At 33.4% G+C, this 18,360-nt stretch overlaps 1 protein-coding gene across 1 annotated transcript; it reads right to left on the bottom strand.

Annotated features, from left to right (window-relative positions):
* Positions 1-982: 982 nt before the first annotated feature.
* Positions 983-7,996, bottom strand: LOC134706422 (cAMP and cAMP-inhibited cGMP 3',5'-cyclic phosphodiesterase 10A-like). Its single transcript, XM_063565342.1, has 3 exons — positions 7,352-7,996; positions 4,856-5,357; positions 983-2,340 (listed from the first exon to the last, which is right to left on the bottom strand). The coding sequence occupies exons 1-3, from the start codon at positions 7,960-7,962 to the stop codon at positions 1,033-1,035; spliced, it is 2,421 nt and encodes an 806-aa protein (XP_063421412.1). The 5' UTR covers positions 7,963-7,996; the 3' UTR covers positions 983-1,032.
* Between the last annotated feature and the right edge of the window lie 10,364 nt (positions 7,997-18,360).

An 18,360-nucleotide genomic window follows, 5' to 3' on the forward strand; every position in this document is an offset into this window, starting at 1 on the left:
ATTATTTTACGGGTTTCATTACATCATTTGAACGAATACTTGCTAAAGTACAAGTAAAATCTTTTAAATGTCATACCAAAGAAATTCCTTCTCGTTTATTCGATGAACAAACAGTAACGATTGCTTTAGAAGAAGTTTGATACGCTTAATGTGAAAAATAAAGTGCGGAATAACAAGACTTAATTTGTATTTTGACATTTAATGTTTCGTTTTGATAACATTCAGTTCTTGTTAATGGGCAGAATTTTCTTTACAACATCATATTTGCTATACTCCCTGTATTGTTTTACAAACATCGCGTCAAAAATAAGCGATTCAATGCTGTTCAGGATAACTGTAAATTTCGCATTTGCGTAGTAATTTCCGGTAATGGAAGCAAAAAAGACATTTATCAAAAATTATGACTGCTTTTTCAATTGTGAAATTCAAAGGAAATGAAAATAATAACGGTTTGCATTTCATTCGTTCTGATTTGTGTTCTGTTTGCTAATGCGGATTGTACATCATAATAAACAGCCTTTTAAATGTAGAAATAATGTTCACGGATAACAATACAAATGGGCTATTGTTTCAGCGTAGATGTCAACAAGTGGATAAAACAGTCATGTAAAACCAAGTTATTATTTCTAAAATATTCTAAAGGATCATTTCTTGTATAAATAAAAATAAAAGATCACACAAAAAACAAAAGACATCGTACATGATTTGTAAATTTTTCATAAAGAAAAGAATACAACTTGTAACTTAGTCTGGTTTTCCTTGAATCTGATCTTTCCATCTGCTATGTATATGTTCTAGTGTTTAGGCACTGGAGATGATACGTATTTAGATATGACCATCCCTGTTAACTTATAGCTATGCAACAAAAACTAAATGGAGAGGATAAACTCGGCCGGTGTTCTGACACTTCAAACTGATGCTACCCGTTTATAATATAAAGCTAATTTTGGAAGTTTCGGAATGCAGATTAATAGAAAATAAACTGTTTATAAATAATTTAATATATCACAGATAGAACTAAATGTATAATATCTATTCGTTCTTAGAACTGACCCCCATTTTAGAAAATGATGTAGCTTCTTGTTCAGCAAGTTCGGCCCAGTGCGATCTGTTCTCATCTACTCCAGCCAGTAGTGGCATCGTTCTCGGAAGAATGTCGCATAATGTTTGATATAATGGCCTACAAATGAAATCTATAAATCCAATTTGTTGTTTTGGAAGTTCATCAAATTTGTTTCTGTCCATCATTGGTATTGGTGTAAGACCATGCCTTTTTTCCTCATCACCTTGAAAGTAAAACTCGTCATACAAATTCTTTGTCGTCTCCTGTTGCGTTGCCCATGGTTTGGCACATGCACATAAATCTGCACCAGTCATCATTAAAGCTTTAGCATGCGTACGCATATGAGGAATTTCTATGTCAAATGAACCATCTTTTATGTAACCTGACAAAGTTTTTTGGTTTGCAAAGTATAGAGCTAAATCTGTGGCAAGAATATTGTGTCGAATTTGTTCTAACATTTCTTTGTAATCATCTGCGGTCATGAAAGAGAATATATCTGTACCTTCTGTTTGAAGAATGGTAACCGTTTGTCTGTAATGGTGTTGCTCCATAACTGAGGTAGAATACAAATTAGCCAACGGAAGGTGAAGCTTCTGAAAGAAAGCGTTGTTATAACCACGATGGTCAATATCGTGACAAAGACCAGAAATTGTAAATGCCATTTTATCGAATCGGGAAAATGTTTCGTCATCATTGACCATGCACCATAAGCTGTGGAAGACATGGAACCCGTGTTGCCAGTTATGGTATGTTACCGGTCGGTAATTCTTTCTCACTGTCAATGTGAATCGACAGAGTTTTTCCAACTCAAAGCTATCTGTTCCAAACATATCCTGGAGAAGATAAATCACATATTTAGGCAAGTATTCATCGTATGCATAACAGCAAAAGTCATAAAACTTCAGTAGCTCCGGAACTTCGTCCTCATTCGGTATGGGCTTTTCTTTGAAATGATCTACCTCGTCTTGTGGTGTTCTGGTATGGTATTGAAGCACCTCCATCGCCACTTTATGTTGTGTTTGTTGTTGTTTCACCATGTTGAACAGGTTGGAAAAGTGTAAGGCCAAGGCACAATAAACGGCAAACAATTTAAACGCATTCTCGTCTGCATTCGTGAAGCATTCGGCATCAAGGCGATTTATAAGCTGCACCACACCCACCACTTTTTGTTTTCCTATAATTGGCATGCACAGAATACTCCGGGTTTTATATCCGGTCATTTTATCTACAGCTTGATTGAAGCGGTCATCTTCATAGGCGTCGTAGATGTTCACAACCTGGCAAAATAAGTTAAAAATCATCTATAATCTATGGATGTTTCATGTATTTTATACCCTTAAAAAAAACTGAAATGTAAAGTTTTAAAACTGTTGAAAGGACAGGAAATTTACTGAATTGTTAAGTCAAATTATACTAGGTTAGGAAACCAGTCTCATTCCATTGTACCCCTATCCACAATACCAAAAGAACTCAGATAACCCCTGGTGGTTTTCTTAATGGAATTTGGTGAATTTTAAGAAACCACACGAGTAAAAAGACTGAAAATACAAAAAAAATACATATTATTTAACCTTTTGTGCTCTTATATTGATCCCCATTTAAAATATGTATGATGGATAAACACTGATCATTACTCGTATGAATTAGGATTAATCGTCAGTTTATAAAATTGGCAACATAATATTCAAAAACTTCTTTCTATATTTATTCAAAATTTGGTCATGGCCCGTTGCGCTACCATATTTAAAGATTTTAACTGCAAATGTTATCATCTTTTCTGTTATGCGACTTTTAAGGAGTTTTTATCACCTAGGATATCACCAGAATCAAAAGTTTCTTCGGTATGTTCCATCCATCAAAATCATTAGTCGGTGAGCTTTACATATGATTTTATCTTGGGGAATCACTTTAAATATGGTTTTAATAGCAATTTATTCAACAAACTATGTAGTATGCTTTAAAATTTGAAATATAGGATGTTGAATATGGCAAGCCGTTCTCGTCAAAACTATGTTTAAACCCTTTTTTCGAAAAAAATACACACTGAGATTTAAAAACCTAAAATAACACATTGAGAAATCGAAATTACACACTGAGATTTAAAAAAATAAAAAACACACACTGAGAATTCAAAATTACACACTGAGATTTTAAAAAGACACACTGAGATGAAATAAATTGAAAAACACACACTCAGAATTCAAAATTACACACTGAGATTTCAAAAATACACACTGAGATTAATATGCAAATTACTAATGAATATTCATGAGATGAATGATTCAACAGATTAATATCTTGATCTCAAGAACTCTTGTCATTATAATGAAATGCGATTCCTTCAACCAACATTCGTAATAAATTTCAAGACTTAACATCGCTCATATTCACAAGTTTGTTGCCTATAATTCAGATCATTACTACCAGTGTATCGGGATGATTTTTTTTAACTTAAAACCGTGGGTCCCTTTTCAAAAGTCTTCCAACTGTTTCCCTGGTTTCGCTAGTTAATCTTTTTATATTTTTGTTACGTTGATATGCTATAATAGACACTTGGGTAAAAATTTCACTGCATTCTTATGCAGATTGTTCCAATGTTTTCTTATAATTTTAATAAAGTTTTTCACCATTTGGTTATATTTTGTAATAAGAGTATTAAGTGGGTATTTTTCTTGTTGTATTTCTAAAGTTTTTTTTATTAATAATTTGGAACCAAATCGAAGGACTAACGAGTTCTGTCCCCTTGTTGTTTTAAGCTTGTAATAGATTCAGATCAAGTATGCTAATTAGATATGTGCGCATAAAAAGTGCGCACAAATCTCAGTGTGTAATTTTAAATTCTCAGTGTGTAATTTCAAATTCTCAGTGTGTTTTTTCAGTTTATTTGTTCTCAGTGTGTCTTTTTGAAATCTCAGTGTGTAATTTTCAATTCTCATTGTGCGTTTTTCATTTTTGTAATCTCAGTGCGTCTTTATGAAATCTCAGTGTGTAATTTTTAATTCTCAGTGTGTAATTTTCAATTCTCAGTGTGTAATTTTCAATTCTCAGTGTGCGTTTTGAAGTTTTTAAATCTCAGTGTGCTTTGTTGTAATTCTCAGTGTGTAAATTTTTCGAAAAATGGTTTAAACATAGTTTTGACGAGAACGGCTTGCCATAGTTGAATCGTTCTTGATAAAGTTACTTGTAGTTTGGGACACAATGTCTATTTTTAAATCAGTAAAGTTATCTTTGTTCAAAAAATATTACGTAACGTCATTTTCATCCAATGGAATATTTTCAACAAGCTCTCACTTCTTTTATCCTTATACATGTATAAAATACATGTAGTATGATTGCCAATGAGACAACTATGTCACTCTACATACTTATGGGATAGTTTACACGCATCAGCACTCAAATCTAACGGCGCACAAACCAAAGATCTAATTATAATGTGAACGCATAGAAATATATTAAAAGGTGGTAATTAGTTAAAACAAAAACGTTTGCATTCAAAATGCCAAATTTCAAGTTGAGAGCGAAACTATTGAATCTGAATCTGCAATGTGAATAAAATAAAGATTTTCAGTGGGTATCGTGATAGTGCCTCTGCTCATTAATAACTTTTTTTATGTAAAAAGTTGCAACGACTAAAGTGGATATAGTTATAGCGAACGATAACACTTTTAATTTGGAAAGAGAAAGAGGTGTGGGGAGGGGGATGATATTTTCTCGAAATTAATGTTTGATTTAAGTTTAAGCTTATCAATTTTAACTCATCAGATGAATTATTGATATACTGGTATGACCCACCTTTCCAGTTCTAGCGACATAACCGGCTATTCCTAAGTCCTTGTGAAATCTTATCTGTGACTTTTTGTTGAACATTGGCTGGCCGTTTTCATCTATTTCACCTTCATCGAAATAGTCAGCATAAAGTTCTTGTTTTTCTTCGTCGACAAGAAACATTGAAATTCGATCAGCGTTTACAAGTTGTTTTGTAAATGTCATAATTTTCTGTACCACGGTATCAACACAGTTCATTTCATCAAATATTTCGCGAGATGTTTCAAGTAGAAAGTCATTCAGTTTGCTTTGTGCATTCAAAGTTCTTTTCATATCAGATTCGTGCAAGCATGCAGTCATCCATGACACTAAAGCATGCGCCGTTTGCAAATCACCCTTTGCGAACGAAAACTTGGATTGTTCTCTTGTGACTTCGAGTACACCTATAATATCATCTGATGGCAAAATAACTGGAATACAGATTACACTTCCGACTGAGTATCCAACAGGGCCAATTCCTTTTGGAAATCTAAAAAAAATCAGATAATTAATGAATATTCATCAATACTATATTTTATTCGGACGAGGACGAGGACATGTATGGTTAGCACCAGTGAGCCAGCAACCTAAAACAATAGACATATGAATATCATTATTTTACAATGACTGTCTTTTGATGAGATATAATATATAAATATATATAATATACGTACATTGTCGGAATATGGATATTGAATTCATTTGCAATAGCTTTAGAAACAGGACGAAAACTCGCGAGGTTTGCGTAACTTTTCGCCTGTTTCGTCGATAGTACATATATTGTTTAATCCTGTAATTTATACTCGGCACTTTAAGGTTTAGTTATTTAAATCCAAAATAGGTGCCTGAATTTTCAAAGAAATCGACAAACGCAGTCTGCGAAAGGAACCCCAAAATGAACTGTTATCAAAAAGAAATGTTCATATTACCGTTTGCTCAACATGAAAAGTACAGGAAACTTTAGTACAAATTACAAGTAAGGCAAAACTTAATGTGTATATATATACATATATGTTGTTTGAACCAAACAAAAATGCATCGTAATGTTTTCAGCAATATGTCTATACAAAATAGTACCACGTTTAAATAATGATGATACATTCGTCTTCGATGTCTAGTCACAAATATTATAAGCATAGTAGAATCGGGACATAACAATGAGTATGAACCCTGCTTTGTGCTAAATAGATACACTTAGCTGAATAATCAACACAGAGCTCAAAAGTTAAGAAAAGACACATTAACACGTCTTTGCTCGTACACCTAATGCTACTCATATTTAATGTCTTTGCGTCTTACTAAGCAAAAGATAGTCCCAACGACCCCGACCTATTCCAGATTAGTTCATTATAACATTGGACGATTTGTCTCATTGTGGTTTATAGAGGAAGCTAGCATTTTCTGTTGTCAGATCCTATCATTACCAAACTGTTGATTTATATTTTGTATGTGAATAAACAGATATGTGTGGTTTACGTTTAAGGTTAATTTGGTTTCCTGAATAATTAGTGTATTGCGATATCGTACCTGTAATCACAGATTAAAGTAAAAGCTTATAGAATTGGATGCTTTTTGAAAGCATTGTATTTAAACCACACACAAAACGATTTCAATATCAACAGATAAGTTGTATGCGTAAAACCCATTTATATTTAGTCATTTGCTTACGTATACAATGAAAACTTGTAAATTACTACTCTTATGACAAATTGATGGGCCATTAGGATATCATTATAATATTAAATCGGATTAACCTTGTCCAATATTTTTTCATGTGATACTTGTATGCGATAAATATTTTGTATTAATGAATTTTGATCAAACATGAAGCGTATATATTTTTCAAAATGAAATTTTTAAAATGTAATTCTAAAACACTTTGGATGAATATATTAAAGAGACTTGTACGTTTTCAGTACACTAACAATAGTTTTCCTTTCATACAAAAAAATAACGGCTGCACTTTACAAAATGTCAACATATTTTACTTGGCAATTGAATGGGAATATAAGATGTTCTTAAAACTCGATGTGATACTAAAACGTTTGTCAATTCATAATATCAATTTAGACAAAGTCACCATGACAAATCGACAGAAACATTATTCGCCTTATTGTCACATTAACAGTAACAAATATTCGCCGTATTATTAGTATTAAGTATTAACAGTAACATATTTTCGTCGTTTAATCAGTATTAGCACTTTCAGTATAATATTTTCGCCGTATTATCAGTATTAACAGAAATAAATAGTAATATTTAAAGTTTGATTTATAAGACCATATTAAACTGGCTTTATAATTAACAAATTATCTAGAACTTCAGATTATTTTTTCTCTATTCGACACATTCAAATTTATAAATAAAATATTGAATGTGTGGTGTGTATTTGCCTCTCTGTAAACCTCACCATCAACTAAATATCAAAGGTCAGTTAAAGCTTAATCAGTAAAGAATCACTAAAGAAGGCACACTATGAGTTACCTGGGATCAAATTGTATATCTTCTACTAGAAGGCTCTTCCTTTCTATGACTGCGTGTGCAGATACTGTAGTTTTAAGTCCACTGGGCCCATAAGGTGTTAATTTGCCATCCCTTAGAATACAAAGCTCGTGGTTTTGATGTGTTGGTATATACACAGTAGTATGACTGGCATGGACGGCTCGGGCTACAATAAGAACCATTTCTGATAGTTCTGCATAAATCTCATGGTCTTCTACAATATCTATTAACTGTGAACTTATATCCTTCACTGAGTCCAGACAGTACCTTTGTTGAAGAGGTATTGTGGCACATTCTAAATGTATTCCTTTCTCAGGTTTATCCTGCTTGGCTTGGATCAAATTTTGTAAAACATCAATTGGCACGGATTCTATTACATATTCCTCAAAAACGTCCGGGTTTTTTATTAGGAAGTTTTTCACATCTAGTTCTGTAATGTCAGGAGGTATGTGACGGTTTCTCCACCGGTCCTTGGAATCTTGTCCCGGGAGTGGGGTGTATACGCCTAGACGACACAATGTATGGTTGTTACAAGACATTATATCTTCTATGATTCTAAGCTCTTCAGCTTCATGATAAGCCCACTTCAACATAGACAAATTCCAATGGTGACGTCGACGTCACAATGCAGAAGCGTGTTTAAGACAATTGTATATCCATTTGTGTTGTGGTTGTTTCGACTTGGAACACGCTCAGGTGTTGATACACAAACATTTTAAATGTATATTATACATCACTATAGTATAACAATCTAAGTTTTTGACGATTTGATAAGTAGCCTCAAAGCTTTACAAGTGAAATATCAAAATTTTCTACCTTGACTAAGTAAAATTTATTTCTCGCTGAGTTAATTTAAAATTTTGAAAAGAATTTAATTTCGACGCCTCAATACGAGGATGAAATTTGCATATTTTTTCGCACCACAAATAAGCTTCAGTGAATTCCTTACAAATAAAAGAGAGGGCGTTTGATCGAAAGGGAATTGTATACGGCCTACTGTGAAAAGATTCGAGTATTAAACCTGAATGATGGGTTTTAAATGAAACTATATACGGCGATTTATAAGAAAAAAATCTTTATACCAATTCAATACTTTTTCAGTATATTGCATATGTTACAATATACAACTGATACAAATGGTCAATTTTCAAAACCGTTTTCTCAAAATATCTTCTCGGTTGACCTTTTAAACTCACAAATAATGAATTATTCGTAAACAGACCTAAATCCTCAAATTGAATTGTGATACACAAGACTTTAAATGTCCTTGATATACAAATCCATTTTATACATTTCATTAAATTAAATTAACTAAAATAAAACCGTTCTCGTCATTAAACCTTATTTAATCTGTGATATACAGACAAGTGAGATCTTTGAATTTTTGACAATACAAGTGAACATTAATAATATTTATCTTACAAAGTTTACCTCACTTTCACATTTGAAAAGTACAAATATATTCAACAGTACATTCAATTTCAATATAAGTATTAATAATTATTAATGTAGTAAAATGGACAAGCCATTAGATTTAAACACAAAGATAAACCGATGCACTGAGGTGAATTTTTGTTGGAAATGTTAAGGTTCCACTAAAGTCAAAATATAGGACACTACAGAAACATCTAAACTTTGCCTGTATTTCTCAACCTAAAATGAATTAAGTCCTAAACTATGAAAACATGTGTTCATTTAATCATACTTAACATATACACACTGTGAAAATTGTAAATAAACTTGAAATTTTTGTGTTAACTTATGGTCAAACCGGTTTTGGGGCTGAACACTAATTTTTCTAAAAAAAAATCTGAAGGCCATTGAGATGACTTAATTTGTTTAAAATTGGTATGAACGAATACTATTACATGAAATGCAGTACAAGCTAATGTTTATTTGTCACAGAAATATGTTTCAATTACATATTTGTCCAATTTCTGTATGATACCTTCGATATTCGTTCACTTAGATCGATAAAATAAATAGTAGGGTGCCCAGTATCGAAAAAGACGTCTAGTTAACGAGTTAAAGTTAACGGATAACACACGGCTATTTTATTTAATTACAAGACAGACAAGACAAGACAAATACTTTATTAAAGTCTCACCACTTGTTACATATAAAATATACAGCCTTTTAAAACACAAATTAACAACAAGAGCCACTCTATAAAGAGTTATGAGAGACTATAAAACAATTTAAAAAAAAATCATAATACAAATACAACTTAAGTCAACTATCACGAATATAAAATACATTTTCGCTTTATTAAAATTTCATAGCAGATTTTGGCAGTATAAAATACCATATTTTCATTTGTAAAAAGAAATATAAATTTCTCATTATCAGACATATGTAAAAAATTCTCATCAACAATACTAGCATGGTTAAAAATAACATTACGAATCTCTGAATATACAGGACAGTTTAACAAAACATGTTTTTCATCTTCAACGTCATCAGTACAGTTAAAACATAATCTATTTTCAATATCAATATTCTCATAACGACCAGTTTCAATTCTGATAGGTGCTACAACGCATCTAAATTTTGCTAAAGCACTCCTGTATCTACCTGGCATATTAAAAATTAAATAATTTTCTACGCCATATACATTTTTAAACATTCTATATGTACGTAATTTATTTTTATCATCTGACATAATCTTGTCATACCATTCTCCCTTAAATTTTTCAAAACATACATTTTCAATATGCTTAACTAAATCCTTGTTCAAAATAGCACCATTGCACAAATATTCCATATCAAGTTCTTTAAACTTATTTTTTACTCTAAAATGCCAATTTTTTACTTTTTTACATGTGTTACCCCATATAAACACTTTTTTATTTACTCTATCGTCATTCATTTTATTAAAAACGTGTCCAGTTTCTAAAACCACTAGTCCACTGTTTGATTGTACATGGCATCCAGCCCATGTCCATACAAAGACATATTAGGCGTGTATTTTCCTACACCCATGAAAAAACGCATTGCTCTATTTTTAATACTATTTATACATGAACAATCACGTGTTCCCCATATAGAGGCACCATAATCTATTACAGACCATACAAGTGTATCAAATACATTAGATGTATGTTTCACTATAATGCGTTATTCTGATTGGCTAACTGCACACCACATGTTATTCCGTAAGCAATTGCATTAGACAATAACATTTATTATTCACGATGACACGAGGTCTCACAATAAAGTGCACAGGTGAATTAAATAAAACTTGATAAAAATCGTGTTTTCATGATCCTAGCTAAAAAAAAATCAATATGTAATTTTAAGTATTGAATGCTTCTTTTTGTAACTTTATAGGGTTGTAAAAGCGTTGACCGTGCGTACATTTTTAGAATGAAGCGCGAAAATGTACTTCGGTCAACGCTTTTACACACCAATAAATTTACAAAAAGACGCATTCAATTCTTAATTAAAATTTAATTTATAATACAAAGAAAGCTGAAAAGATTTATATAATTTAAGTATAAGTATTTCATGATTTCAAGACTATTTTTTTAAGCTGTAATTTACCACATTTTGAACGAAAGAAAATTTATTGCGTGTTACTTTCACGGGATTTTTACTCTTATTACATTAATATCACATGGTTCATTTGTGTGCAAAATATCTTTCGTGTAATGTTGATCGGTGAGAAGAAAATAGCAATTTAAAACACAAATTTAGTGATAATTATGCTTGTTGTATGGTCAAATTGTATATTTGGAATAGTCCAGTTCGTTTGAAGATCGTTGCTTTGTAATTGGCAATATTTTTTGTTGGTTTTTATAACTTTAATTGTTTTTTTCTTAAATTTATAATTTTGTTATAATTGTAATATACAAATCAAATCCGTCGGTCCCGTTTCAGACCCGGAATATGACACACATTTACAGTCCTGTTATTCCGTTAAGGCAAATCGATAAAATTTGCTGATTGGCCACACTACTAAAACTGAAACTCGTAAATCAATACATTTCCTCTAAAATAAACATTAATTTAGCTTGCACAGCATTATATGGTATTCGTTTATAACAATTTCAAACAAATAAAGTCACCCTACATGCCTCTAGAGTTTTTGGAAAATTGAGTCTTCATCCCCAAAACTGGGTTAACAATAACACAAAAAAAATCAAGTTTATTTAATACAATTTACACTGAATTTATATGTTAAGTATGTTTAAATGAATATATGTTCCCATAGTTTAGAACTTTATTCATTATGGGTTGAAAAATACAAGCAAAGTTTAGATGTTAATGGTGTGTCCTATATTTTGACTTTAGTGGAACCTTAAATTTATGTTACACTCTCGTCGAGTACTGTAAAGTTCCTTTTTATTATTTGACCAGTAAGGATTCTCTGATCGAAAGACAGTTCCCGCTTTAGCACATTTCCAACTTATTTTCGTAGGGCCCGCGTATTATAACTGGGCTACTATGAAAATGTTAGTTAACGTTAAAGTACGTCACTTGCTTAATTTCGCGAGGCTTTATTACCTCTTGGGTTTGTTTTCGCTAGATTTATTTGGTATGTTTTTATAACATTCATGTACATGTAACTAACTGAAAACATATACCCCATTACTTAAAACTTTGCAAATGCCATACCGTAAATTGGGACGTTTTTCAAAATTCTGACCGACGTAAATATTAACTGCACTAAGTATTCTTTCCATGTCCTACATTTTTTTTTATATCTTTTCTGTCAGAGTTTTATAGCACTTTCTAGAAAAAAAAATGACGTATCGTAAGCGATGGAAACTGTGTTTATTAATATCTCCCCCGTATATAATATTACAGCTATTGAATATGACTTAGTGTCTTTCTTCACGCCGATCCATTACATACAGTTCCCTAGGGATGCAGAACACGGCGTGAAATGTAATTAATTTTCCATAAAAATATGTTGTTTTTAACACCCTTTACTATCAGGGCTGATATGAAATACGGAGTACTGAGAAGAGAAGTTGACTATGTTATTAAGAAAAGCCCGAGAAGACCCGAGAGACGTTATTAAATATAATCGCTCTTAGAAAATGATAATTGAATCATATGGATAGAATCAGTCAGATGATCGATCGTTACCTCGAATTTCCAACAGAATTCTAGATTTGTGGAAAGATTTAGGGGAACTCGTCTGGAGTTAACTGGCCTAATCTTGGCGTCTTTAATTATATAATATTTATATTGGCTTTCCTATGAGATTTTTATTGTCAGATTTCATTAATGATTAAACTAAACATAATGTAAAAGGCTGCAATGCTATATATCCATAAAATATTTTGAGAGAACAAGTTTCAAACTACGCAGTGACAGTATAAAGGCGAAAAGTTTATCTTGCTTTGTGGGTAAAACGGTGAAACTTTCAAAGAATTTTTGTTTTATAACCCGTTAAAAACTAAAAGGTATATAAAGTACACAAAATTTCTCATTTAGAAATATTTTATAACTAACGCAATTATATACCTCATATCAAAGTATTATTTTAATGATATAACATAAATTTCAGTAAAACCTACTAAAACAATATTTAGGATAAAAACTAAACCGAAATCTGTAACACTAAATGGATATAGGTATAGTCGTTAAAAAAATGTAAAACAAATAAACCCATACTGTAAATATAAAAAGTGTTCCGATTGATTATTGCTTTTATTTTGGTGATAAAAAAAATGCCAGAGGCCAAGGTCATGCAATAAGTCCTAAGCGATGACCTTCTTGATATAAAAGTACATGTAATCTTTGTGTAATCATACGTTTTTTGATTGAGTTAAGTCTGCTAATTGATATTTTATCGTATGTTTTTATATGTTGTGATGTTATGCTATTGTTTCAGAAAAAGGGAGAAGGTTTGGGCCCATTAAAACGTTTAATCCCGCTGCAAATGTTTGCACCTGTCCTAAGTCAGGAATCTGATGTACAGTAGTTGTCGTTTGTTTATGTAATATATACGTGTTTCTCGTTTCTCGTTTTGTTTATATAGATTAGACCGTTGGTTTTCCCGTTTGAATGGTTTTACACTAGTAATTTTGGGGCCCTTTATAGCTTGTTGTTCGGTGTGAGCCAAGGCTCCGTGTTGAAGGCCGTACTTTAACCTATAATGGTTTAATTTTTAAATTGTTATTTGGATGGAGAGTTGTCTCATTGGCACTCACACCACATCTTCCTATATCTATGGCAACCATGCATAAAACAAATCGTAACTATATTTACCAAATTAACAACAACAAAAACTAAACATAATATTTTTAGCAGAAGTATTTAAATTGAACATGTAATTCATATAAACAGAATATGATATTATTTATTGGTTGGCTAATGTCCAGTGAAAAATATGTCCTGCACGTTCATGATGAGTTAAATTAGAGAACCATGGACACAAACCATTAAAGCTGAATGAGAACAAATCCAAGCAGTAACAGCTGAAAAAAATGACAACTCGGGTCCCAAAACCATATCAGCTGTTGAAGGGACAACTATTATAATTCATATCAGCTGAACGGTACAACCCAAAGTCATGTCAGCTGATGGAGGGAAAACCCTAAGTCATATAAGATGATGGAGGGACAACCTCAAGTTATATCAGCTGAACGGGACAACCCAAAGTCATATCAGCTGATGGAGGGAAAACCCTAAGTCATATAAGATGATGGAGGGACAACCTCAAGTTATATCAGCTGAACGGTACAACCCAAAGTTATATCAGCTGAACGGTACAACCCAAAGTCATATAAGTTAAAGGAGTGATAACAATAAGTCATATAAACTGATGGAGGGACAACCTCGAGTTATATCAGCTGAACAGGACAACGCCACGTCATATCATCTGACAAGCCATGTCAGATAAACGGGACAACCCCAAGTCATATCGTTGAATGAGAAACAACCCCATGTCATATCAGCTGAACGGGACAACCCCAAGTCATATCGTTGAATGAGGAACAACCCCATGTCATATCAGCTGAACGGGACATCCCCAAGTCATATCGTTGAATGAGGAACAACCCCATGTCATATCAGCTGAACGGGACAACCCCAAGTCATATCGTTGAATGAGGAACAACCCCATGTCATATCAGCTGAACGGGACAACCCTAAGTCATATCGTTGGATGAGGAACAACCCCATGTCATATCAGCTGAACGGGACAACCCCAAGTCATATCGTTGAATGAGGAACAACCCCATGTCATATCAGCTGAACGGGACAACCCCAAGTCATATCGTTGAATGAGGAACAACCCCATGTCATATCAGCTGAACGGGACAACCCCAAGTCATATCACCTTAAGAAGTGACAACCCAATCCATTTAAGCCGTGCGGGACAGTCCCGAGTCATATCAGCTGTAAGAGAAATACTTTGTTATTTTGTTTTCAGTTAATATTTCATTTTGGAAAAAAAACATCAACACTGACGAGGTGAATGCTGGATTATATAACAGTACAAAGTTATTCCTATAAAATAATAGTTACTCAATATCGCCTCCTATCACTGAGGCTGTAACGATTCTATATCACTGAGGCTTTGATGATGCTATATAACTGAGGCATTGACGATGCTATATCACTGAGGCTTTGACGATGCTATGTCACTGGGGCTGTGACGATTATATATCACTGAGGCTGTGAGACGATGCTTAATCACTGAAGTGGTACTCTCTTATATTTACTGTTATTTCTCTACAATACGTGTATCTCAATAATGTAAACTGTCACTGAGACTGTATCGATGTTAATGTCAGTTATTTTACTACAATACGTGTATCTCATAAATGTAAACTGTCACTGAGGCGGTATCAATGTTACTGCCTGTTATTTCTCTACAATACGTGTATCTTAATAATGTAAACTGTCACTGAGGCGGTAACGATGTTACTGCCTGTTATTTCTCTACAATACGTGTATCTCAATAATGTAAACTATTACTGAGACGGTATCGATGTTACTGTCAGTTATTTCTCTACAATACGTGTATCTCAATAATGTAAACTGTTACTGAGGCGGTATCGTAGTTACTGTCAGCTATTTATCTACAATACGTGTATCTCAATAATGTAAACTGTCACTGAGGCGGTATCAATGTTACTGTCAGTTATTTCTCTACAATACGTGTATCTCATTAATGTAAACTGTTACTGAGGCGGTATCGTAGTTACTGTCAGCTATTTCTCTACAATACGTGTATCTCAATAATGTAAACTGTTACTGAGGCGGTATCTTAGTTACTGTCAGCTATTTCTCTACAATACGTGTATCTCAATATTATCAACTGCAGCTGAGGCGATATCGATGTTGCTGTCATTTATTGCTCTACAATATGTGTATCTCAATAATGTAAACTGTCACTGAGGCGGTATCAATGATACTGTCAGTTATTTCTCTACAATACGTGTATCTCATTAATGTAAACTGTTACTGAGGCGGTATCGTAGTTACTGTCAGCTATTTCTCTACAATACGTGTATCTCAATAATGTAAACTGTTACTGAGGCGGTATCTTAGTTACTGTCAGCTATTTCTCTACAATACGTGTATCTCAATATTATCAACTGCAGCTGAGGCGATATCGATGTTGCTGTCATTTATTGCTCTACAATATGTGTATCTCAATAATGTAAACTGTCACTGAGGCGGTATCAATGATACTGTCAGTTATTTCTCTACAATACGTGTATTTCAATAATGTAAACTGTCACTGAGGCGGTAACGATGTTACTGCCTGTTATTTCTCTACAATACGTGTATTTCAATAATGTAAACTGTCACTGAGGCGGTATCAATGATACTGTAAGTTATTTCTCTACAATACGTGTATCTTAATAATGTAAACTGTTACTGAGGCGGTATCGATGTTGCTGCCTGTTATTTCTCTACAATACGTGTATCTCAATAATGTAAACTGTCACTGAGGCGGTATCGATCTTACTGCCTGTCATTTCTCTACAATACGTGTATCTCAATAATGTAAACTGTCACTGAGGCGGTAACGATGTTACTGCCTGTTATTTATCTACAATACGTGTATCTCAATAATGTAAACTGTCACTGAGGCGGTATCGTAGTTACTGTCAGCTATTTCTCTACAATACGTGTATCTCAATAATGTAAACTGTCACTGAGGCGGTATCAATGATACTGTAAGTTATTTCTCTATAATATGTGTATCTCAATAATGTAAACTGTCACGGAGGCAGTATCAATGATACTGTAAGTTATTTCTCTACAATACGTGTATCTCAATAATGTAAACTGTCACTGAGGCGGTATCGATGTTACTGTCAGTTATTTCTCTACAATACGTGTATCTCAATAATGTAAACTGTCACTGAGGCGGTATCGATCTTACTGTCAGTTTTTTCTCTACAATACGTGTATCTCAATAATGTAAACTGTCACTGAGGCGGTATCGATGTTACTGCCTGTTATTTCTTTACAATACGTGTATCTCAATAATGTAAACTGTCACTGAGGCGGTATCGATGTTACTGTCAGTTATTTCTCTACAATACGTGTATCTCAATAATGTAAACTGTCACTGAGGCGGTATCGATCTTACTGTCAGTTTTTTCTCTACAATACGTGTATCTCAATAATGTAAACTGTCACTGAGGCGGTATCGATGTTACTGCCTGTTATTTCTTTACAATACGTGCATCTCAAGAATGTAAACTGTCACTGAGGCGGTATCGATGTTACTGTCAGTTATTTCTCTACAATACGTGTATCTCAATAATGTAAACTGTCACTGAGGCGGTAACGATGTTGCTGTCGGTTATTTCTCTACAATACGTGTATCTCAATAATGTAAACTGTCACTGAGGCGGTATCGATGTTACTGTCAGTTATTTCTCTACAATACGTGTATCTCAATAATGTAAACTGTCACTGAGGCGGTAACGATGTTGCTGTCGGTTATTTCTCTACAATACGTGTATCTCAATAATGTAAACTGTCACTGAGGCGGTAACGATGTTGCTGTCAGTTATTTCTCTACAATACGTGTATCTTAATAATGTAAACTGTCACTGAGGCGGTATCGATGATACTGTCAGTTATTTCTCTACAATACGTGTATCTCATTAATGTAAACTGTCACTGAGGCGGTATCGATGTTACTGTAAGTTATTTCTCTACAATACGTGTATCTCAATAATGTAAACTGTCACTGAGGCGGTATCGATGTTACTGCCTGTCATTTCTCTACAATACGTGTATCTCAATAATGTAAACTGTCACTGAGGCGGTATCGATGTTACTGCCTGTCATTTCTCTACAATACGTGTATCTCAATAATGTAAACTGTTACTGAGGCGGTATCGTAGTTACTGTAAGTTATTTCTCTACAATACGTGTATCTCAATAATGTAAACTGTCACTGAGGCGGTATCGATGTTGCTGTCGGTTATTTCTCTACAATACGTGTATCTCAATAATGTAAACTGTCACTGAGGCGGTATCGATGTTACTGTCAGTTATTTCTTTACAATACGTGTATCTCAATAATGTAAACTGTCACTGAGGCGGTATCGATGTTACTGCCTGTCATTTCTCTACAATACGTGTATCTCAATAATGTAAACTGTTACTGAGGCGGTATCGTAGTTACTGTAAGTTATTTCTCTACAATACGTGTATCTCAATAATGTAAACTGTCACTGAGGCGGTATCGATGTTACTGTCGGTTATTTCTCTACAATACGTGTATCTCAATAATGTAAACTGTCACTGAGGCGGTATCGATGTTACTGCCTGTCATTTCTCTACAATACGTGTATCTCAATAATGTAAACTGTTACTGAGGCGGTATCGTAGTTACTGTAAGTTATTTCTCTACAATACGTGTATCTCAATAATGTAAACTGTCACTGAGGCGGTATCGATGTTGCTGTCGGTTATTTCTCTACAATACGTGTATCTCAATAATGTAAACTGTCACTGAGGCGGTATCGATGTTACTGTCAGTTATTTCTTTACAATACGTG

The sequence above is a fragment of the Mytilus trossulus genome, chromosome 2 (genome assembly GCF_036588685.1).
Source record: "Mytilus trossulus isolate FHL-02 chromosome 2, PNRI_Mtr1.1.1.hap1, whole genome shotgun sequence".
In the NCBI taxonomy this organism is placed as follows: Eukaryota; Metazoa; Mollusca; class Bivalvia; order Mytilida; family Mytilidae; genus Mytilus; species Mytilus trossulus.

Excerpts from the sequence above, each read along its gene's own strand:
- LOC134706422 (XM_063565342.1), bottom strand. The coding sequence starts at position 7,962 with ATGTTGAAGTGGGCTTATCATGAAGCTGAAGAGCTTAGAATCATAGAA. Across the intron at positions 5,358-7,351 it reads GATATACAATTTGATCCCAG|ATTTCCAAAAGGAATTGGCC; the intron begins GTAACTCATAGT and ends GATTTTTTTTAG. Across the intron at positions 2,341-4,855 it reads ATGTCGCTAGAACTGGAAAG|GTTGTGAACATCTACGACGC; the intron begins GTGGGTCATACC and ends TTATTTTGCCAG.